The sequence below is a fragment of the Mobula hypostoma genome, chromosome 8, assembly GCF_963921235.1.
Source record: "Mobula hypostoma chromosome 8, sMobHyp1.1, whole genome shotgun sequence".
Lineage (NCBI taxonomy): Eukaryota > Metazoa > Chordata > Chondrichthyes > Myliobatiformes > Myliobatidae > Mobula > Mobula hypostoma.
The window spans coordinates 103,931,362-103,956,768 of NC_086104.1; the positions used below are offsets into that span (position 1 = coordinate 103,931,362).

At 43.1% G+C, this 25,407-nt stretch overlaps 1 protein-coding gene across 4 annotated transcripts in view; it reads right to left on the reverse strand.

The window, feature by feature from the left end:
* The window catches only part of LOC134350811 (filamin-A-interacting protein 1-like), a 354,727-nt gene that overhangs the window by 123,041 nt on the left and 206,279 nt on the right, over positions 1 to 25,407 (reverse strand). For all 4 annotated transcript variants that reach the window (XM_063056514.1, XM_063056513.1, XM_063056515.1 and 1 more), the window contains 2 exons: positions 10,891 to 11,064; positions 4,524 to 4,702 (listed from right to left, as the gene is read on the reverse strand). In XM_063056514.1, the coding sequence (XP_062912584.1) occupies positions 4,524 to 4,702; positions 10,891 to 11,064 (353 nt within the window). The remainder of the gene's footprint in view (positions 1 to 4,523; positions 4,703 to 10,890; positions 11,065 to 25,407) is intronic.

Here is a 25,407-nt window from a genome sequence, read left to right on the forward strand (position 1 = left end):
ATATGTTTCTATAAGATCTCTTCTCATTCTTCTGAATTCCAGCGAGTACAGTGCCAGGCGAACAACCTCTCCTCATAGTCTAAACCCCTCATCTCTGGGATCAACCTGGTGAACCTCCTCTGCACTGCCTCCAAAGCCAGTATATCCTTCCTCAAGTAAGGAGACCAGAACTGCTCACAGTACTCCAGGTGCAGCCTCACCAGTACCCTGTACAGTTGCAGAATAACCTCACTGCTCTTAAATTCAATCCCTCTCGCAATGAAGACCAATATTCCATTTGCCGCCTTGATAGCCTGCTGCACTTGCAAACCAGCCTTTTGCCATTCATTCACAAGCACTTCCAAGACCTTTTGCACAGCAGCATGCTGCAATTTTTTACCATGTGAATAATAATTTGCTCTTCCATTTTTCTTTCCAAATTGGGTGACCTTGCATTTGCCAACATTGTACTGCGACTGCCAGACCCTTACCCACTCACTGAACCTATCTATATCTCTCTGCAGACTCTCTGCATCTTCTGCACAATTTGCTTTTCCACTCAATTTGGTATCATCAGCCAACTTAGATACACTACACTCAGTTCCCTCTTCTAGATTGTTAATCTATATCGTGAAAAGTTGCAGGCCCAGCACCGACTCCTGCGACACACCGCTCACCACTGATTCTCAACCCGAGTTACGCCCAGGTATCCCAGCTGTCTGCTTTCTATTGGTTAACCAATTCTCTATCCATGCTAACACAACATCCCCAACTCTATGCATCCTTATCTGATGGATAAGTCTTTTATGTGGCACCTTATCGATTTCCTTCTGGAAATCCAAGTAACAAGTTTCCCTCTATCCACTGCTCTCATTATATCCTCAAAGAACTCTACTAAGTTTGTCAAACAGGACCTACCTTTGCTGATTCCATGCTGTGTCTGCCTGATGGATCCATTTCTTTCCAGATGCCTTGATATTTCTTCTTATAATGATAGCTTCAAGCATTTTCCCAACTACAGATGTTAAACTAACTGGCCTATAGTTACCTGCCTTTTGCCTACATCCTTTTTGAACAGTGGCATGACATTCACCATCTTCCAATCTGCCACAACCTGCCCAGAATCCAGAGAGTTTTGGTGAATTATCACCAAAGCCTCTACTGTAACTTCTGTCATTTCTTTCAATACCCTGGGATGCATTCCATCAGAACCAGGGGACCTAAATATCTTCAGGCCCACAAGTTGCTCAATGGTAACTTCCTCTTTAGTGATAGCTATTGTATCGAGGTCCTCACCTCTGATTGCATCCATAATATCTCTCTTTGGCATGTTAGACATGCCCTCCACTGTGAAGACAGACACAAAACAGTCATTCAAAGCTTCTGCCATTTCCTCATTACCTAATATCAATTCCCCCTTCTCTAACTCCAAGGATCCTATGTTCACTTTAGCCACCCTTTTCTGATTTATATAGTTATAAAAACTTTTACTATTGGTTTTTATATTTTGTGCTGGTTTATTTTCATAATCTAGCTTCCCTTTCTTTATTGCTCACTTAGTGGTTTATTGTTGCTTTTTAAAGTTTTCCCAATCTTCCAGTTTCCCACTACTCTTGGCAACTTTGTATGCACGAGCTTTTAGTTTGATGCCTTCTTTTATTTCTTCAGTTATCCAAGGCTGGCTCTCCCCACCCTTACAGTCCTTGCTTTTAACTGGAATATACTTTTGTTGATCACCCTGAAAAATCTCTTTGAAAGTCTTCCACTGTACCTCAACTGTCCCACCATATAGCCTGTGTTCCCAGTCTACCCTATCCAACGCCTCCCTCATCCCATTGTAGTCTCTATTGTTTAGGCATAATACACTGGTTTTAGATTGAACTTTTGCACCCTCCATTCATATGACAAACTCAATCATGTTGTGATCACTCTTTCCAAGAGAATCTCCAACTACAAGATCACTAATTTTACCTGTCTTGTTGCACAGGACAAGATCTAAGATGGTACGTTCCCTTGTAAATGCCTGCATGAAAACGAATTACAGAGAAGTAAATGGTGACATATATACACTTCGCTGAAGTCAGCTCCGCCAAACCCAACAGTCAGGAAGGAGGTTCTGCAACGCTCTGCAGAAAGCAAAGGGCATGACAAGGCACAGAAGATAGCATGGTCCTCCACTGCAACCAACGAAGACCCCAGTTTGTGATGCTTGTTCATACCACTGGACTTGGACTTCTGAGGTCAAGAGACTGGAACTGCCCCAGCGCAATGGCTTTTCCACTTTAAAAACTCTCCTACACAGGTTTCCTGTCATCATGGGATATGACGGACAACCATGAAACATACATAGAAACATAGAAAACCTAAAGCACAATACAGGCCCTTCCGCCCACAAAGCTGTGCCAAACATGTCCTGAGCTTAGAACTGCCTAGGCTTACCCGTAGCCCTCTATTTTTCTAAGCTCCATGTATCCATCCAGGAGTCTCTTAAAAGACCCTATCGATTCCGCCACCACCACCGCCACCGGCAGCCCATTCCACGCACTCACCACTCTCTGCGTAAAAAACTTACCCCTGACATCTCCTCTGTACCTACTTCCAAGCACCTTAAAACTGTGCCCTCTCGTGCCAGCCATTTCAGCCCTGGGAAAAAGCCTCTGACTATCCACACGATCAATGCCATGATGATAAATTTGCTTTGAACTTTGTTCTTTGAATGTTAAGTGGGCATGTCATGGATGCTTATCACTGATGCCTGTAGGTTTAATGTGCCAAGGTCCGGATGCTGCACCTCAGTTGACTGAGTGAGAATATTTCTAAAGTTGTCCCAGCACGATACCTGAACATGGACTGTGTGGGTCAGTTACAGAATGGGGTTCCAACTGGGAAAAGTGAGAGGAAGCCAGCTCCAGCACATTGACTTCTCCATTCTCCTACTGTATGTCACAGGTTGCCCATTCACATGTGCCAACCATGCAACTGCCACCGTGCTTCAGCATCATATGTATGAGTTCTTTTGGACAGCTTGAAACACATTGAAAACAAAGACAATTGAACAAATTAATTCTAATTCACGTACCACTGCAATAAGTACTCTCCATTCACCGCTACATTTGTGTTGGATAAAGATGCTTCACAGCACTTGTCTATTTTCCATATGTTGGCTTTAATTGGTTTTCTGCTATCATTATTATTATGAATTCAAATTCTCCCTTCTCTGGCTGTCTTTAAAGTGGAAATGGAAATAATTTTGAATTGTTAATGCCACCCCAACGCACTAACCATCCCTTTCACCGAGTGAGATGTATCCACATGTCAGTGGTTGCTTGTGTCAGTATCGTAAATTAACATCTTGACAGGAAAGTCAAACTCACAGGAGACCTGCAAAAATTAAATGACTTCCATCTTTTGAAAGTTCTGTCAGGAAGCCCTCATATATTAAGAGGAGATTGAGAATGCACAAGTGGACAGTCCCACTGTGAATTTATCTGAAGCAATAATTAAATATGCCACTTTAGAAGAATGAGGGGTGATGTCATTGAAGCCTATCAAATATTTAAAGGTTTACATAGAGTGGATGTGAAGATGATGTTTCTAATAGTGGGGGAGTCTAGGACCAGAGGGCACAGCCTCAGAATAGAAGGGCCTCCCTTTAGAACAGAGATGAGGAGGATTTTCTTTAGCCAGAGGGGCTGAACCTGTGAAATTAATTTCCATGGACAGCTGGGGAGGTCAAGTCATTGGGTGTATTTAAAGCAGAGGTTGATAGGTTCTTGATTAGTAAGGGTGTCAAAACTTATAAGTGGAAGGCAGGAGAATGGGGTTGACAGAGAAAATAAATCAATCATGATAGAATGACAGAATAGACTCAATGGGCTGAATGGCTCAACCTGCTCCAAGGTCCCATGGTTTTATGGTCTGTAGTTATCATAAAGTATAATACAATTGGAGAGGGTCCAGAGGAGGTTCACAGGATGATTCCAGGAATTCCAGGAATGAAAGGGTTATCATTGAGGAACGTTTGATAGCTCTGGGTCTGTACTTGCTGGAATTTAGAAGGATGAGGGGGGGATCTCATTGACCCTTTTCGAATTTTAAAAGGCCTAGACATAGAAGATGTGGAAAGGATGTTTCCCATGGTGGGGGAGTCTAGGACTAGAGAGCACAGCCTCAGGATAGAGGGGCATCCATTTAAAAACAGAGATGCGGAGAAATTTCTTTACCCAGAGGGTGCTGAATTATGTGGACTTGGTTACCACAGGCAGATGTGCAGACCAGGTCATTTACAGCAGAGATTGATAGGTTCTGGACATGGCATCAAAGGTTACAGGGAGAAGGCTGGGAACTGGGGTTGAGGAGGGGAAAAAAGGATCAGCCATGATTAAATGGCAGAGCAGACATAATGGGGCAAATGGCCTAATTCTGCTCCTATGTCTTATGGTCTTAAGACCCTTTCTGTGTGAGAAAGTACTGCATTCAGGCAAGTGAATTGTATCGCACAGTTACTGAATGCGATGAGGCACTGCACTTGTCTTTGCTCTTACCTCTCGCGATCCTGCTCAAGGAGGTTGGTGAAATCGTCGCTCTTGTTCATGTAATCTGTATGCTTGTGCTTCTCGTTTTCCAGCTCATACACTGTTTGCCTGTGACACTTTTCCGCTAAAAGCAGTTGTTCCAACATGCGGCGATAGGTCTCTCTGTGTTTTTCCACCAGCATGTCCAGCTGCAGCACAGAAAAGGAAAGTTATAGAACATCAGACTCCTTCTCCTTCCCCCCCCCCCCCACCACTTATCTTGGCTTCTTCCCACTTCCTTCTCAGTCCTGATGAAGGGTCTCAGCCCAAAATTTTGAGTCTTTATTCCTCTCCAGAGGTGTTGCCTGACCTGCTGAGTTCCTCCAGTATTTTGTGTGTGTTGCTAAGGAATGTTGTGGTCCGGCTGGAGCTACCCATCCTCTCTGGTCACTATTGACTGAGCTCGTACCCTAGACTTGGTTTCCAGCCCGCAGGGACGTTGGAAATACCAGCAGCTTCTTTTGCCCCTGGTACTAGCTGAAGGAAAGGTTCCTGGGTCCTAGCTGAGCCACCAGGCATTTCTTCATGGCCAGGTTTAACCATCAGCCAAACAGCTGAATCTGAAACAACAGCAAACCCAATCCTGCACTCCTAAAATCGGAACAGTGGAGGCTTATAACCTCTCGGCCAAAGAATGCCAAACAACAGCTACCGTATTCCTCAATAACAGGGGGCCATTACAGACCATTGCACTGGCTCACAGAGCAATAACCTTACACCATAATCTTTACTGTGACATATTCATGCCACAAGGATCCCAATGACCTTACCCATATGGCCAGTGTCAGTAAAGGTATCTCCACCAAACATTTCTCAACAAATGTATCAATCATTTAATAAGCCACAATATATCTCGTAAATCTATTACCAGTCATCTCAATCAGTCAGGAATTTGACACAACATTCCTTTGCCCCACACTACTCCTCACTAATTGAACACTACCCCATGTCTCAGTCCCCATTCCATATCTTGCACAGTCATTCACCCAGCTACTCATCAAGGACAGACACGTCACTAAGACCTCCTATAACATACAATAACGTGGCCACTGAGTGCATGTTTGTGGCCTTCTACTTCTGTAGCCCCTCTGTTTCATTTTTGCTGATCTATCCTCAGTGGCCATTTTATTAGATACCACTTGTAATACCAAGTGACTAGTAAGCATCTGTTCATGGCCTTCTGCTGCTGTAACCCACTTTCTTCAATGTTTGACATGTTGTGCATTCAGAGACGCTCTTCTGCACACCACTGTTGTAACACGTGGTTATTTCAGTTACTGTCGCCTTCCCATCAGCTTGAACCAGTCTGGACACTCTCCTCTGACCGCTCTCATTAACAAGGCATCAGTCACAGAACTGCTCTCTTTTTTTTTGCATCATTCTCTGTAAACACAAGAGACTGTTGTGCATGAAAATTCCAAGAGATCAGCAGTTTCTGAGACATTTAAACCACTACATCTGGGTCCAACAATCATTCCACAATCAAAGTCACTTAGATTATATTTCTTCCCCATTCTGATGTTTGGTCTGAAATACAGCTGAACCCTTTGACCATTGGCAGACTGGCGGACTAGATCTTGGCATTAACATGCAGGTGTGCAGTCATACCCAATAAAGTGGCCACTGGGTGTATCTGCTGAGACGCTTGCTGAGGGAAAACGTCAACAGCAGTCAGCTGATGTTCTCCTCACACTGAGCTTTGCACAGATCACAGAGGACTCGCAGCATATCTGTGGGACATCAGTTTCTTCACATCTCACTTCTATCTCACTCTCAGTCTGGCACCAACATAGCATGTCCACAAAGTTCAGCAAGGCAACAGAGAACACAGCTAAATAGAACACACCAGATGACAAAGCAACACCAGCAACCCTTTCCTTCCATCCACCCATGCGCATACACAGCACTCTAACCCGATGACAGGGCATCTTCTTCGGCCTCCAGCCTCCAGCACACCGGTAGATTGGTCCTTTGACTCCTCCAGCAGAGTCACAGAGATTTGAAGACTTATCATAAAATATATTTCAATAAATAAAATACAATTATGATGAACTGTAATTTTATCAGGTGATCTACTGCCACTATTTAACAGCTGAGGCCAACATTAGACTTGGAGGATGGATAAGGCTCAAGTGAAAGGAACAATACATTTTGTTAATTGCTATTTTTAGTCACTCAATGCCATGGGGTACTACCTTCAATAATGCCTACCGTCTACCTTTCCATCCCTAGATTGCATTTTGAGAAATCTGATCATCTGGCTGTCCTCCTACCTGGATGAACTAGGGCTGGATGACAGTCTGTTGAGGGTTAGATCAGTGACGTTCAGAAATGGCAAACCAGGAAAGTACAAGAGATCCAGGTATGTCCTCCAGAAAGCCACCTCTCATGTGTAGTGGCAATTTCAGACCAAACATGAATCACAGACGATGCTCAACAGGGGAGGCAGGGCTTGAATGCTATCAAATCCTACAAAGTAAAACCAGGCAACATATGTGACAACAAAGTTCCACTCCAAACGAGCTTAATGTCTTCTATGCTCGCTTTGACCGACAGAACATGGAGGCACTTTCATGAACTGTCGAGTACTGAAGATCTGTAGAATCAACTGGCTGGAATGTTTAATGTCATCTTCAAACTTTCACTTCAGAGGTACCCGACTGCTTCAAGCAGGCCTCAATCATATCAGTGCCCAAGAAGAATGTGGTAACCTGCTTCAGTAACTATCACCCAGTAGCACTTACATGCACAGTGGTGAAGTGCTTTGAGAAGGTGGTCATGAAGCATATCAATTCCTGCCCGAGGACAGACTTGCATCCACTCCAGTTTGCCTGCTGTCACAACAGATGCAGTTTCATTGGCTCTTCTCTCAGCCCTGGAACATCTGGGCAGTGAAGATTCTCAGAAGCATCAAGATGGTCTTCAATGACTACAGTTCAACGTTCAATACTATCACCACCTCAAAACTAATCAATATTCTTCAAGACCTGGGCTTTGATAGCTCCCTGAGCAGTTGGATCCTTGATTTCATCATTTGCAGAACCCCATCTGTATGGGATGGCAATAACAACATCTTCACTGTGCACCATCAGCACAGGTGAACCAGAAGGTCGTGTGCTCAGTCCCCTGCCCTACTCGCTTTTACTGATAACTGTGAGGCTAAGTATAGCTCCATTGCCATATTTAACTCTGCTGATGATACCACTGCTGTTGGCCGGATCAAAGATGGTGGTGAATCAGCATATAGGAGGGAAATTTGGCTCTTTTGCCACAAAAACAACCTTTCATTCAATATCAGCAAAACCAAAAGCTGATTGTTGACTGCATGAAGAGGAAACCAGAGGTCCATGAGCCAATCCTCATTCGGGGAATGGAGGTGGAGAGGGTCAGTAACTTTAAATTCCTGGATGTTATCATAGCAGCACATAAGTACATTACAAAGAAGGCATGACCACATCTCTACTTTCTCAGAAGTTTGTGCAGATTCAGCATGTCATCGAAAACCTTGTCAAAGTTTAAATAAGAAATAGGAGCAGGACTAGGCCATCCGGCCCATCGAGCCTGCCCTGCCATTCAATAAGATCATGGCTGATCTGTCTATAAACTCAGCTCCATCTATTTGCCTTTTCCCCATAACCCTTAATTCCCCTACTATGTAAAAATCTACCTAACTGTATCTTAAATATATTTAGTGAGGTAGCCTCAACTGCTTCCCTGGGCAGAGAATTCCACAGATTCACCACTCTCTGGGAGAAACAGTTTCTCCTCATCTCTGGCCTAAATCTTTGCCCCTGAATCTTGAGGCTATGTCCCCTAGTTCTAGTCTCACCTACCAATGGAAACAACTTTCCTACTTCTATCTTATCTACCCCTTTCAAAACTCCTTCATCTCTGGAATCAACCTGGTGAATCTCCTCTGCACTGCTTCCAAAGCCAGTATGTCCTTCCTCAAGTATGGAGACCAGAACTGCACACAGTACTCCAGGTGTGGTCTCACCAGTACCCTGTATAGTTGCAGCATGACCTCCCTGCTCTTGAATTCAATCCCTCTAGCAATGAAGACCAACATTCTGTTTGCCTTCTTAATAACCTGTTGTACTTGCAAGCCAACTTTTTGTGATTCATGAACAAGCACTCCCAAGTCCCTCTGCACAATAGCATGTTGTAATCTTTCACCACTTAAATAATAATCTGCTCTTCTATTATTCCTTCCAAAGTGGATGATCTCGCACTTATAAATGTTGTATTCCATCTGCCAGACCTTGGCCCACTCACTTAACCTATCTATATCCCTCTGCAGACTCTTCACATTCTCTGTACAATTTGCTTCTCCGCTCAGTCAATACACAGTGGAGAGTATCCTGATAGGTTGAATAACAGGCTAGTATGGAAATACCAACGGCCAAGAACACAAGAGCCTACAAAAGTTGGTGGATACAGCCCAGTCCATCACAGGAAAAGTCCTCCCCACCACTGAGCACATCTCCATGGTGTGCTGCCACAAGAAAGCAGCATCCATCATCAAGGACCCCCACTGCTGAAGAGAGAGTCATTCTCTCTTCTTGTTCCTGCCATCAGGAAGGAGGTACAGGTTCAGGAACTCCAGGTTCACACCACCAGATTCAGGAACAGTTACACCCTGCGACCGTCAGGCTCCTGAACCAGCATAAATAAACTCAACCCTGAACTGATTCCACAGCCTTTCAAGGATTTCTCAACTCATGTTCTCAGAATTTATTTCTTTATCTATTGATTGATTGATTGATTGATTTGCACAGTGTGCCTTCTTTGGTTCTTTGTTCTACTGCGAATGCCTGCAAGAAATTGAATCTTATTATAGTATATGGTGACATATACATACTTTGATAATAAATGTACTTGGAACTTCGAACTTTGAAGATATATCCCTAACCCTGTTGATTGGGCTGTCATTCACAGCTGAGATCCTCCATTGCCACTCCTTCTCCAGTCCAAGTCTATGTGAACAGTACTGCACTGCAACTGAAAATCCTACAGAAAGTAGTGGATACAACCCAGTCCATTATGGGTAAAGCCCTCCACACCATTGAGCACATTTACATAAAACTTTGACACAGAAAAGCAGCATCCATCATCAGGGACCCCAACCACCCAGGATACACTCTCTCCTCGCCGCTGCCATCAGGAAGAAGGTACAGAAGCCTCAGGACTCACACAACCAGATTCAGAAACAATTACTACCCCTCACCCATCAGGCTCTTGAACCAGAATGGATAACTTCATTCAACTTCACTTTTCCCATCATTAAAATGTTCCCGTAATCTATGGATTCACTTTCAAAGACTCCTCATCTTATGTTCCTGATATTTATTGCTTATTTATTTATTATTATTACTTCTTTCTTTTTGTATTTGCACAGTTTGTTGTCTTCTGCCCACTGGTTGAATACCCAAGTTGGTGTGGTCTTTCATTGATTCTATTCAGGTTATTATTCCCTTATGGATTTGTTCAGTATGTCCAGAAGGAAATGAATCTCAGGTTGTATAAGTTGACATACATGTTCTTTGAGAATAAGTTTACTTTTGAACTTTAGAACTTTTCTGAGATGTCTGTTCATGTCTCCAAGCTGGCAAAGGAGGGACCCAGCTGTGACTGTGAACACAATTAGCGTGGTGACCTAGTGATGTAATATCCAAATGTTATTGCTCCACAGATTTGAGAGACTAAATGTAAAAACTGTCAATTTGTTTTTCCATCCACTTTGTATTTATTACTGTCCCAGGAAAATTCTGTACGAGCAAATTTTGTTGTATATCTCAAACATTTGGCTGGCATTTCTTGAAGGCAGGTTTCTGTAATGCAATCGGCCATAACTCAGTGGTCACCTGTACGGCAGAGCGCTGCTAAGAACCTACTGCAGTCACTGCACATTCTAGGCTACATGGTGAGAACTACAAACACCAGCAATGCATCGATTGGAACGTACAAGCTTAGCCCTACAATGTCTGTTTCAGGGTGGAGTTATGCAAGGACCCCTCAAAGACACAGATGTGTTAACCTGTGATATTGAAACATCAGACTCAGTTTAATGATGGATACTAATTACGAGCAGATTCTCCTTGATGACACTGTCCACGGAACTGGTCCAATACCCTCCTGAGAATGGAAATCGGCATTGTTACCCTATAGGATGCTAATTTTCAACTTAACGAGGTGCATTATGACTGCCAGTAACACCTAGCAGAAGTGAAATCTGACTATTGCCACTAACATACCTAACAGCAAGAACTCAACATACGAAGAACAATCCAAATGATTTTCTGCAAGGTAATTTCATGTTGTAAGGATGAACTCATACCTCTGCCATGGGTTTCTCATATACATCCTCCCCCGGACTTTTCTCCTGGAAGTGACAGGCATCTCGATACAATGTCCGCAAAATCTTCTCAGGAACAGCCAGACCGTAATAAGCTTCAAGAGACTCTGGATTTACCTTGTCTGACTTCAGCAGGTGAATTACATCTTCTCGAGCCTGTGAAGATTGATTAAAGCATGTTTACATTTAACTCCAAACCTAGCTCATAATTGAAGGGGTAATGAAGACAAGTGAACCCAATGTAATATTTTATAGGATAATAAATCTCAGTAAAATACAGCATATTAATTTACAATGAATTGCCTCCCACCCCACATAACATCAAGTAGCAGACGTTCACTCTACATGATTGGTTTATCCCTGGGCTGTGTATGTCCCATACTGTGCAAAAGTCTTAGGTACATATAAAAAAATCTGCAAAGCGAAGATACTTTCAAAAATAATGAATCAAAAGTTTGTAAATATCCAAGAAATTACTGTAAAGAGCAGTGAACAAAAAAATCTAAATCTAATCAATATTTGATATGATTACCCTTTGCCTTTAAAACTGCATCAATTCTCTTAGGTACACTGTTGTGCTAGTGGGTTGTTCCGAGCATCTTGGAGAACTTGCCACAGTTCTTCTGCAGACTTTGGCTGTCTTACTTGCTTCTGTCTCTTGCTGTTGAGATCAGGGCTCTGTGGAGACCGTACGGTCTGAAACTCTGTAAAAGATCTAGTGTGCCTAACGCTTTCGCACAGTACTGTATGTATGTATGCATTTATTTATGTGTGTGTGTACATGTATGTACTGTTTGTATTTAAGTTCAAGTTCAAGTTTATTGTCCTCTGACTGTACATACATACAACCAAATGTTCCTCCGGACAACCATGCACCAACAAAACATAAAACAAAATATTACCATAAATAAGGTAATAAAATATAATTCAAAAAGGCATGTAGTGCACAGCACAGGTAAACAGGAAATAGCAAACTCCTAGAGACGGGACCTTCGTGGTGGCAGGGCATCTATTAGTCTCGCAGCCTGAGGGAAGAAGCTGTTACCAGTCTGACAGTCCTCGTCCTGATGCATCTGAACCTCCTTGCTGATGGTAGTGGGTCAAAGAGATTGTGCAATGGGTGGTAGGGATCCTCAACAATGTTTCAGGGCCTTTGTATACAACACTCTTAGCAAATGTCGATAACGGGGGGAAGGGAGACTCTGGTGATCCTCTCAGCAGTTTTTACTGTCATCTGATGGGTCTTTAGTTTCTCATCCATTTACTCATTCAGAGATACAGAACAGTAAAAAGCCCTTCCAGCCGAATGAGCCCATGCAGCACAATTACACCCATGTTACAGTTTGTGCCTGGGCTTAAAGTCTTCATTATTAAAAAAAATAATTCAGACAAGATCTCACATGGGAGTCTGGTCCAAAAAGCAATGGTCGTGATTGATTTTGTGATTGGAAATCTGTGTCCAGTATTTTGCCACAGGGATTCGTGCTGGGGCCCTTCCTTCTTGTTATATGCATTAACACATTGGATTTGAATGCAGGAGGTGTGAACAGCAAGTCTGCAGATGATATAAATACTGGTGGTGGTGTTGACGGTGGGGAGGGCAGTGAGAGGCTACAGCATCATGTCAATCAATTGGTAAAACAGGCTGAGGAATGACGGATGGAACTTAATCCCAGTAAGAGTAGGACAATGCACTATGGAAGACTAATTAGGTAGAACATACACAATGACTGGCAGGGCCATAGGGAGTATTGAGGGCTTCGGTGTAGAAGTCACATAGGCAGCACGGTAGAGTAGCAGTCAGTGCAAATGCTTTACAGCGGCACCGTTCACTGATCAGTGTTTGGATCCCACCGCTATCCGTAAGCAGCCTGTGACTATGTGCATTTCCTCCAGGTGCTCCGGTTTCTTCCCACATCCCAAAGTTAAGATTAGTAAGTGGTGGGCGTGCCGAGTTGGAGCCAGATGCACAGCGACACCTGTGGGCTACCCTGGTACAATCCTGGGGCTGTGCTGTCAATGATGCATTTCACTGTGCATTTCAATGTTTCAACGTGAGTGTGGCGAATAAAGCTTTAAAAGGATCCCGGAAAATGGCAGCATCGGTAATTAGGTGGTAAGGAAGCCAATGGGTACCTTGCCTTCATTAGCTGGACGCAGAATTTAAGAGCAAGGAAACCTTGGTGCAACTTTATAGAACATTCATAGTTGGATTACTGCAATTTGAACACTGCACCACAACAAGAGAGGGTGCAGAGTAAATTCACCAGCACTTTGATTGTTATAGGGTGTTTCAGTTGTGAGGAGAGATTGGATAGACTAGATTTCTTCTCCTTAGAGAGTAGAGCTATATCAAACTACAAAGGGCACGGATGAGGTGGGCAGCAGGAAATGTCCCCCCACCTTCACGTGGCAGAGATATCAAAATCAGTAGACATAGGTTAAAGGTAAGAAGTAGAAAGCTTGCAAAGGTTCTGATGTTCTCATACAGAGGTGTGGAACACGCTGCCTGGGGGAATACAACATTTAAGAAACTCCTAGTCAAACTGGTCAGGCAGCATCTGTGGAGAGAGAAGCAGTGTAATGCTTCAGTCGTAGACCTTCCATTGGCAGCAGACCAAGAGAATCCCAATGATGCTGGCAGAGAGAGACGGTGATGGCCTGAGAGCAGTGGTTAATCATAACTGTTCTGTCCAAAAGGGGGTGTAAGTAGAGGCAGTCGGTTAAGAACTATGAAAAGAAAAAGACAAGGCTGGAATGGTAAGTTGCAGGGCACAGCAGCTTCAGGTGCTCTGAGATAAAGGAGAGTGCTGGAAATACTCAGTAGTCAGGCAGCTGTGAAGAAAGGAGGAAATCTAAATCGCCATTCCAGATGGATAACCGGAGGTCATGAGTGGTCAGTTCTAACATGAACTGGAAGTGTTGGTTTTCTGAAATTTTGGAATTAATACTGATCCCAGAGGGCTGCAACATCACTGGACCTATTATCTAAAAGTGAGCTGTCCATTAGTTAGAGTCATGGATTCACACAAAATGGAAACTTGCCCTTCAGCCCATCTAGTCCATGCTGACCAAGATGCCCATCTGCACTGGCCTATTTGCCTCCATTTTATACACCTGTATAAAATTACCTTTCTGTTCTCTACTCCAGTAAGTAACATCCTAGACTTCCCACCCACTCCCTCGAGTCCTGGCACCATTCTTGTACATTTATTCTCCACCCTTTTCAGATTATGTGACAGATGCTTAAAGATCTGAATCCCTGCATCATAGCTTCTAATATTCACCCTGCTGCATGAAATTTGGGCCAAATTCCTTCTGACGGAAGGGTTCCACTGATTCACTGGGTGAGGAAGGTAAGGGGACAGGAAAGTCCAGAGAGTGGGAGAAGGACTGTGAGGTCAGGCAAGGTGTCCTTGTGCGTAATCTACAGATAGCTAAGGTGAAGATATAGGAGGGCAAATGGTGGGTCTGTCTTTATTACAAGAGGATTTGAGTCCAAGCAGTCCTACTGCCCTCCAAGAGGCTCACGACCTTGCCGTGCTTTGGAGGTTTGTGTACCATAATGACCAGACAGCTATGTCGGCTGGAGTTATGCTTTGGCTCTTGGTGGGGTCACCCATGCCAAACAGGTCAAAGGGTAGAGGCCAGACTAAGAGTGGTCCACCAGTCCTCCAGGTTAGGGGGTACAGTTCAGGGCTAACAACCCTGACTGGTAAAACAAAATTGTTACAGAAACAGCAATGAAGAATCTTTCTACGTCCGAGTCCGATGGTGTTCCTGAGTCTTGCATGACTGACAGTACTGAAAACTGAGAGGAGGATACTGATATGATGAAGGAAGCTCTGAGCGCTACCAGAGATGGAGGACATTCATTGCTGCCCTAAATGCCAGTGGCGTAAGTAAGTAAGTCCTATTGGATTTCAGCATCTCTGGAGAATTGTGAACATAGTGTACTTTTATGGTAGGAAGAATGTTCTTGCTTCAGGGGATTTCACTGCACTGGTTCCTGTGGTGTGCTGTGAGTACACAAGAACGACAAGTGATTGAAATGTGAATTCTCAGACTGCCCAGCAAGCTGGGTCCAGGCAGGATGTTTCCCTGGGTGGAGGAGGCTGGAACCGGAGACCACGTCCACTCAGAATGATGGTGAGGGGCCCGCTTAGGGCTGAGGTGGGGAGAGATCCCTTCCTCTCAAGGTTAACCTTCAGAATTTCCTACCCCAGAGGCCCGGTCACCAAGTTCATTTAAAACAGAGACGGATCGATTTCTGAATGTTAATGGAATCACATGACATGGGGACCTATTCTGGAAAATATCACAGAGGCAAAAGATCAGCACTTTCTTGATGCACGGCAGAGCCTAGTTCAAGGGGGTGGGTGGGGGGAGGGGAGCACAGATAGTCTTACACCTGCTCCAAATTCTCACGCTCTCATTTTGCTTTTATGTACAGTGCCAACTGCTGGTTCAGCATCGATATCCAGGGGAGAAAAAATAGTGCATGACTGAAGCTGGTCTATCTCTGCCATCAACACATCAATGGGGTTGCCCCAGTGGCCACATGACACTTTAGGGAGGGACATTCCCCTGGGTGTATCAGTGGCCCAAATCATTCCTGTTTACTTATTTACCATGGAGAACATGCTAACTGGTTGCATCACCATCTGGTATGGAGGGGCCAATGAACAGAAATGGAAAGAGCCGCAGAGGGTTGAAAACGCTGTCAGCCCCATCGTGGCACTAGGTTCCCCATCACTGAGGACCCCCACCCAGGACATGCCCTTTTCTCATCACTACCATCAGAGAGGAGGTACAGGAGCCTGAAGACCCATATTCAACACTTCAGGAACAGTTTCTTCCCCTCTGCCATCGGATTTCTGAACAGACGAACAGACGATAAACCAACCCATGAAAACAATCTCACTATATATGCTGTCCTGTGTGTGTATGTATGTGTGTGTGTATATATACACACACACACCCAGTATGCCCTGAGAAAGGTTTCACCACTGCTAATGTAATAGTTTCTCAGTAGCACCAGTGTTTGGGTTATGACCAGAGATAACAGGGACTTTGGAATGTGTGTCATCCAATGAGGGGAGTGTTGTTTCTTTCTTGTGCGTCTAAGAGGAGGTATTCGCGGTCTTTTGTCAGTGAGAGGTGAAGAGAGAAGACATGAGAGGAGTGGACTTGAAGTGAGGGTCCGGGAGTCGATGGGGAACTAATGGACAGAAATCCATGAGCTCCAACGTGCACAATAGACTGTTTCATTAAAATAGGCCCCTTTTCTTTTTGTTTTCTTTACTAACCCTCTAGATAAATTAAGAATTACAAAGCTCAATCATTTAATTGCATATGGTATACTGTCTGATATCTCGTGGTACTCTTAAGGAACATAAACTAACTGAAAAGAATGGCAGAGATACCCTTCGTTATTTTGTGACACAATGCGGCTTAATTAGTACAGAAAACTTTTGCCAGACAGCTTCTAACTATCACCAGTTGCATGCACTTGCATGGCCGTTAGACACTACACCGTGCTTATAGTGAACAGTTTTAAATAGTATCAGTTGTATGTGTTTGTGTTCATAAAAGTAATGATTTTTGTTATTGCTGGTTGACAAGAAATAAGCAGTAAGACAATTCAGAATTGTTTTGCTCCCTGCAGTTTCTAGCATTCAGGTTTGGAGATGCCAGAAATGGCCAGGAGTGAAAATGAAACAATTTCACTACTCCAACAAGTTAGAATCTAGGAAGACTTTGAAGGTATCGGCAATCATCTTGAATGTTACAATGAAAACAAAGATTTCGTCTTCAGCATCATTATTTGAAATCAGTCCATTATCTGCACTAGGTGTCTGATTCGATTTTGTTCATTTACTGCTAAAAGAATGTGAAGTGGATGAATTCTTCTGTTGTTAAGTATTAGGAACCAACACAAGGTTTTATAGCACTGCAGTAGTATTGGTAGTAATCCAATTTGTTCTGTATTTCATTTAAATACATAATTTATTACTCAGTTTGTCTTTGTTATAAATTTTTTACTCCATGAAACTTCAGCTAATTGGGGCAGCTACTAAATTGGGCCATAATGTACTGGTCCTAATACGTCCCAATTAAAGGCAATCACTGTATATGATATGTTATTCATTTATATACTATCTATGTATATAACCTTTTCTTATTGTAATTTGTAAAATATTGCACTGTACTACTGCCACAAAACAACAAACCCGTGCCACAAACAAGTGTCTCTGCCTGAAACGTCAACTCTTTACTCTTTTCCATGGATGCTGCCCAGCCTGCATTTTGTACGTGTTGCTCAGCAGTTCCCTGTATTTCGCTGATGCGTCAGCCTGGATTACACTTCAGACTAGAAACTACAGTCTACACTTCAGAGGTACTGCTGCCAAGTGATCTACTAGACCCATGCTTTCTTGACCTTATTCTGAGTTGGTTTCGTATCTATAGGTAGGTCCCAACAAATGAAAGAACACAGCGTGTTCAAGTAGTTGTAGGTATAGAGTCATAGAGCAATAGAGCTCCACATCAAGCCCTTCGACCCGTCTGCTCCTTGCTAGACTGTTATTCCACCTAATTTCATCACCTGCACCTGGACTAGAGCCCTCCGATCCACGTCCCTGTCCAAACCTCTCTTAACTATTAAAATTGAACCCACATCCATCACTTCCGCTGGTTTCACACTCTCACCACCCTCTGAGTGAAGAAACTCCCCCTCATGCTCCACTTAATCATTAATCCATGACCTGGACTACTAGTTTTAATCTCATTTAACCTCAGTGCAAAAAGCCTGCTTGCATTTATCCTACCTATACTCCTTATCATTTTGTTTATGAAGTCAATTTTACAGAAATGTTTAAAACTATGGGAGGCATAGATAAGGTGGATGGGAACAATCTTCTCCCTGGGGTAGGGAAGTCCTAAACTAAGGGGCATAGGTTTAAACTGAGGGGGGAGATTTTTAAAAGGGACCTGAGGGGCAACATTTTTACACAGAGGATGGTCAGTACATGGAACGAGCAGAGGAAGAGTAGAGGCAGGTACAATTAACTTGTAAACTCGATCAGCTCCATCATGGGCACCAGCCTCCGTAATATCCAGAACATCTTTGAGGAGCTGCCGCAAAGACAAGAAATTTCACGTGATATTAAACCTGAATCTGATTCTGATCCTTTAAGAAGCACTCGGGTGGGTGCATGGAGTGATGCAGCCTGAAGGGTTTGGGCCGAAGGCAGGAAACTGGGACTAGCTTGGTAGGCACTGTGTCAGCACGGACTATGACTCTATAAATCTATGAAGGCTTTGCCTAAAATCTTGGCTATTTCACGTAATTTCTCTGCTTCATTTGACACTCTCGTCATCTTCCTCCCCAAATCATGTGACAAAGCTAGAGTTCTGTACAATGTCCCTGTTCTAGGTAAAGAGCTAAACAAGAACAGCTGGAAATAATTGTACGGTTGAAAGAAATAATTCTCATTGCAACTCAAACCAGATCTGACAAAGACATTTCACACACACATGGAATGTACGTGGTCATCCACTATGAAATCCTTGCGGCAACTAAACGAAACACTGCAATGAGGTCATTGCAAGAATGGATTGTCCTCGTGTAGACTCAAATGGCTGTCTATTAGAGAAAAACTAAATTAGTGTCACAGCATCCCTTGTCCACCACGTCTCTACCTCCCATCCTCTACACTAAATGGCCACTTTACTAGATATCTAATAAAATGGCCACTGAGTGTATGTTTGTGGTCTTCTGCTGCTGTAGCCCATCCAGTCCAAGGTTTGACATGTTGTATGTTCAGAGATGTTCTTCTGCGCACCGTTGTTGTAATGCTTGGTTATTTGAGTTACTGTCGCCTTCCTGTCAGCTTGAACCAGTCTGGCCATTCTCCTCTGACCTCTCTCATTAACAGTGCATTTTCGCCACAGAACAGCTGCTCACTGGACGTTCTTGTTCTGCCTCCCACACCATTCTCTATAAACCCTAGAGACTGCTGTGCCTGAAAACCCTCAGCAGCTCGGCAGTTCCTGAGGGATGCAAACCAAACTGTTTGGAACCAACACTCATTCCATGGTCAAAGTCACTTAGATCACATTTCTTCCCCATTCTGGTGTTTGGTCTGACAACAACTGAACCTCTACCACACTGCAAATTTTTATGCACTGAGCTGCTGCCACATGATTGGCCATTCAGATATTTGCGTTAATGCGCAGGGGTACCTAATAAAGTGGCTGCTGACTGTATATCCAACCTTCCGTCCTTAGACTCACTTTACACCGCACGCTGTTGGAGCAGTGCTGCCAGGATAACAAAGGACACGACCCACCCAGACAACACACTTTTCGTCCCTCTTCCCTCTGGGAGAAGGCTCAGGAGCTTGAAGACTCGTACAGCCAGATTTGCGAACAGCTTCTTTCCAACTGTGATAAGACTGCTAAACGGATCCTGACTCAGATCTGGGCCGAACCTTCCAAATATCCGGACCTGCCTCTCGGTTTTTTTGCAGTACCGTATTTTCCCTTTTCTATTTTCTGTTTATGATTTATAATTTAAATTTTTAATATTTACTATCGATTTGTACTCTAGGGAGCGCGAAGCGCAGAATCAAATATCGCTGTGGTGATTGTACGTTCCAGTATCAATTGTTTGGCGACAATAAAGTAAAGTATATAAAGGTGAAGTGAAAGGCAATGGGGACATATTGAAAAATATATAAAGTGAGAATGGGAAGTATGTTGTTTGTTGGTTTATTTTCAGTAACCCATTCAGCTACCTAACCCAAGCTGTACTTCATATTTGCACAATTAAGGTACAAACTGACCCAGAATTATTCTGCAAAGGACACTATCGGTGTTACCTCTGACATCAAAGCAGACAGGCCGATGGATGTTTCTGAAATCCTCTGTGCACTGAGATCGGATTGTCTTTTGGGGTGCAAATTATTCATGGCATTGTTTTATGAGTATTTAATATCTCAGGAGATATTCCTTTCGCTTTTATTTAAACAGAGCAATTAGGTTCCATTGAAACATGAATACTTGATACACACGCGTGGACTCGATTCAGAGAAAAGCATTGCCATCCTTTCAGCTGGAGGTTGAAAATGGTAGCTTCCAAACCTTTCAATGGGTTTCTCATTGCCCCATCTTCTATCCAGAGACTACTACCCCTGAGGTCCTGTTTTGCAGCTTTGAGCCTCACTCCCTATATTCTCACTCCTTTTCCTGCCTATGTCATTGGTGCCAATATTTATCAGCACTTCAGTCTGCTTACTCTCCTCCTTCAGAATGCTGTGAACCCAATTCAAGTCATCCCTGGCCCTGGCACCTGAGAGGTAATACATCATCTGGGTGCATCTTTCACGTCTGTAGAATCTCCTGTCTCCTCGTCTAACTGTGGAATACCCTATCACTACTGCACTCTTCTCCCCCTTCCCTGCTGAGCCACACAGCCAGAGGCCTGGGCATTGTGGCTTTCCCCTGGTAGGTCCCCCACCCAACAGTGTCCAAAGCAGTATACCTGTTATTGAGTAATATTGGTTGTCAATAATCCTATATGACACAGAAGTTTGTGTCTCCTAAAGGAAACTTGGCTGTGATTTTCGTATGAGGCAGTAGTTTTTCTGTTCTGCCACAGAAAGTCTGATGGGGGGTGGGGTCAGGACTGGGCAATCCCAGGACAGTGTCTACACTGTAAAGGAGTGTTCAGCTAATAATGACCAAGAACTTAGCAGATAACTCACATCTGAGCAGAACTGAGAGCTGCAAAGAGAACTGGGATAACCTGCAGAAGGAAATAAAAAGGGTGGTGGAATGGGGAGACTGGTGGGAGGTGAAGTTCATCATGGAGAAAGCAGTGTTGCATTTCATGAGGATGAAGGAAGAGGAGCAACAATAGATACTATTCAAATGGGATCTTGTGTCAGGGTGCATTGACCATTGACAATGGTAGGGCAGACTGAAGAAGCGGCTAGTAGGGTAATCACAGTTTATTAATAAAGGCAACAGGGTGTAAAAGCAAAGAAGTCACACTGAACCTTTATAAAATAGTGGTGTGGCCTCGGTGAGAGTATTGCATTGAATGTCACTCTGTAGGAAGGATGCTGAGAGGATGCAGGGGAGATGGAAGATGCCTTACTTCTCTGAAGAAGAGAAGGCTGAGAGAAGATCTGCTAAAAGTAAAAAGGATCATGAGGGGTCTGGATAGAGGGCACCCCCTTTGATTGAGCAGGTCTTTCACTGGAGGTCACAAAGCAGAGGAGAACTGTGACTGACATGAGGGGAACATTTGTTGAACACCATAAACACAAAAAAATTCTACAGATGCTGGAAATCCAAAGCCACCCATACAAAATACTGAAGGACCTCAGAAGGTCGAGCAGCATCTTTGGCAAATAATAAATAGCTGACGTTTCAGACCAAGACCCTTCTTCAGGACTGGAAAGAAAGGAGGAAGACACCAGAATAAAAAGGTGAGGGGTAGGGAAGAAGGATCGCTAGAAGATGGTAGGTGAACCTCCTCTGAACTTCCTTCAATGTCAGCACATCCTTTCTTAAATAAGGGGTCCAAAACTGCTCACAATACTCCAAGTGAAGTCTCACCAATGCCTTATAATACTTCAGCATTATATCCTTGATTTTATAATCTAGTCCTCTCAAAGTTAATGCTAACATTGCATTTGACTTCCTTACCACCAACTCAACCTGCAAGTTAACCTTTAGGGGATTCTGCACAAGAACTCCTAAGTCCCTTTGCACCTGATTTTTAAAAATTTCTCCCCATTTAGAAAATATACTATGCCTTTATTTTTTTCTACCAAAGTGCATGACCCAATTCTTTGCCCATGCTCCCAATCTGTCTAAGTCCTTCTACAGACTCCCTGCTTCCTCAACATTAGCTGTCCACCCACCTATATTTGCATCATCAGCAAACTTGGGCACAAAGACATCAATTCCATCATCCAAATCATTGACATATAATGTGAAAAGAAGCGGTCACAATACTAGCCCCTGCAGAACGCCACTAGTCACTGGCAGCCGAATAGAAAAGGCTCCTCTTTGCCCCCTGTCAGTCACCCGATCTGCTATCCATGCTAATAACTTTCCTGTAATACCATGGGCTTTTTTCTTGTTAACTAGCTTAATCTGTGGCACCTTTGCAAAGGCCTTCTGAAAATCCAGGTACACAACATCCACCAATTGTCTTTTTACTGTCGTGCTTGTTATCTTCTCAAAGATTTTGAACAGATTTGTCAGAGAAATTTTTCCCTTAAGGAAACCATGCTGACTTTGTTCTTCTTTATCATGTAATTCCAAGTACCCCAAAACCTCATCCTTAATAATGGACTCCAACATCTTTCCTACCACTGAAGTAAGGCTAACTGGCTTTTAATTTCCTTTCTTCTGTCTCCTTACCTTCTTGAAGAGTGGAATGACATTTACAATTTTCCAGTCCTCTGGAACCATGGCAGAATCTAATGATTCTTGAAAAATCATCACTAATGCCCCCACAATCTCTTCAGCTAGCTTATTTAGAGCCCTGGGGTGTAGTCCATCTGGTCCTGGTAACTTATCTACTTTCATACCTTTCAACTTCCCAAACACCTTCTCCTTAGTAGTAGCAACTGTACTCACTTCTACCCCCTGAGACTATGAAATTTCTGGCATACTGCTATTGTACTCCACAGTGGAGACTGATACAAGATACTTAGCAAGTTCATTGGCCATTTCTTTGTCCCCATTACAACCTCTTCAGAGTCAATTATCAGCAGCTGAATATTCAGTCTTACATCTCTTTTACTCTTTATATAAATGAAAAAAAATGTTTTAGTTGTTGGTTTTCAGAAGCTTTCTTATTCTCTAACTTCCCACTAATTTTTGCTATATTATATGCCCTCTATTTTGTTTTTATACTGTCCTTGACTTCCCTCGTCAGCCATGGTTGCTTCATCTTCCCTTTAAAATGATTCTTCATCTTTAGGATGTATCCATCCTAAGCCTTCTGAACTGTTTCCAGAAATTTGAGCCATTGCTGTCCTGCCATCACCCCTGCTAGTGTTCCCTTCCAATCAACTTCTCCCTCTCAAACAACAGGGTGAGTTCAATAATATTATGATCACTGCTTCCTTAGGGTTCCTTTACCATAAGCTCCCTAATCAAAACTGCTTCATTGCACAACACCCAATCCAGAATTGCCTTTTCTCTTATGGGTTCAATCACAAACTGCTCTAAAGAGCCACCTTGTAGGCATTCTACAAATTCCCTCTCTTGGGATCCAGCACCAACCTGATTTTCTCAATCTACCTGTATATTGAAAATCTATCTGATGAATCTCTGAATCTGAAGCACTGGTAGGTGATCAGTGAATACCTGTGAGTTAAGAGAAACAGTTAATATTTCAGATCAAAACAAATTTTTCATTGTACCCATACATCATTTTACTCGTGTACTGTATACGACAATAAACTTGACATGAGCTCGTCCTAACTTGACCCTGTGAGATTATACTTCAGATCTTCAGCAACTGCAATGTTTATTTCTTATTTCTTGTGTGGTTGGGTTTGGGGAACTCCAGAATCAAAAACCTCTGCAGTGCACTAGCAAGGCTCATCTCTGTGAATTGTGTTGTAATAATTAATTGGACGGTGAACGCTTTTTTACCAAATCTGTAGAGAAGACTGAACTTTGAACAGCAGGCACTCCACAAAACAACTCCCTCACAATTTTATACCGTTCTCTGACTTGTACTGGACTATTAATGGATATGAACTTCTCACATGGTTCCTGTTAAGCAGTCAGAGACTTTTACTCTTTTTTAAACCCTGCCCTCGCAAGCCTGTTCTGCTCTACTGCCAAGACAGCCCGCAGGATGATGTCATTCTTCTCAGAACGGAGCAGTCAGGCAGGGAGGTTTGTTAATATAATTACTTATCTGCACACTGGCCTTCAGCCAAAGTCTATCACGGTCTAAGTCTCTAAACATTAACCCTAACAATAGAGTATTTCCAGATGAGCAACGAGTAGATCTGTCTAAAAAGCAGTCACAATGGCCATGCTTACACTCGCCCACCATTGCTACACGTGCTTTATCGGCAGGTTGCAGCCTGCCTAATCAATGTGACAGCTGGTCAGTCACATCAAGAGATCAGTCAGTACTTTCTACAGATCTCAGCAGTGATGGGATTTCTCATATACCTTGTGTCCACATAAATCTAGAAAAGTTAACAATGAACGTTGGAGATGGACTCTTTCAGCTGCTTTCCATGATGGCTGAGTATAGGCAGACTTAATTTTTACCACTTTATACCTCCGTTTCAAGGATCAACTTCAGGAATCAACTTTAATTGCCGTACACGTTTACATATACTTGGAATTTGCTGTGGTGTTTTGGTGCAATATGCAATGCAAAAACAACACTCAACCAATATAAAGAATAAAAATATAAAGTTTGAGGTTAAAGTACAGATATGGAATAAAATGTACATAAATTCATAAATACCAGTGTGTATTTACGATATAAGCCATGTTATAAAAAGTGGTTTAAAATCTCTGTGTGAGTTAGAACTGAAGTAATTCATAGTGTGGTGAATATTTGTAACTTGTTAGACCCAGAGTGTTGTAAATGCTCAGTCAATGAACACGTTTAAGACCATAAGACCATAAGACATAGGAGCAGAATTAAGCCATTTGGCCCATCGAGTCTGCCCTGCCATTCCACCATGGCTGATTAATTATCCCTCTTAACCGCATTCTCTTGTCTTCTCCCTGTAACCTTTGATACCCTTATCCTAATCAAGCATCTATCAACCTTTAAATATACCCAATGACTTGGCCTCCACAGCCATCTGTGGCAATGAATTCAACAATTTACCACTCTCTGGCTAAAGAAATTCCTCCTCATCTCTTTTGTAAAGGCACATCCTTCTATTCCGAGGCTGTGCCCTCTGGTCCTGGACTCCCCCACTGTAAGAAACTTCCTCTTCACGCCCACTCTGTTGAGGCAATTCAATATTTGATAGGTTTCAATGAGATCCCTCCCCCACTCTTCTAAACTCCAGCAAGTACAGGCCCAGAGCCATCAAGTGCTCCTCAGACATTAATGCTTTCATTCCCAGAATCATTCTCACAAACAATCTCTCGACCCTCTTCAATACCAGTACGTCCTTTCTTATATAAGGGGCCCAAAACAGCTCACAAAACTCCTGGTGCACTCTGACAAATGCTTTATAAAACCTTGGTATTACATCCTTGCTTTTATATTCTAGTCCTCTTGTAATGAATGCTATTGTTGCATTTGCCTTCCTTACCACCGACTCAAATTGCAAGTTAACCTTTAGGGCAGGGGTCCCCAACCTTTTTTGCACCGTGAACTGGTTTAATATTGACAATATTCTTGTGGACTGGCCGACGGGGGTGGGGGTGGGGTGGGGGTGTTAATCACAACCGGAATATAGGTGATAAGTCAACGATAAG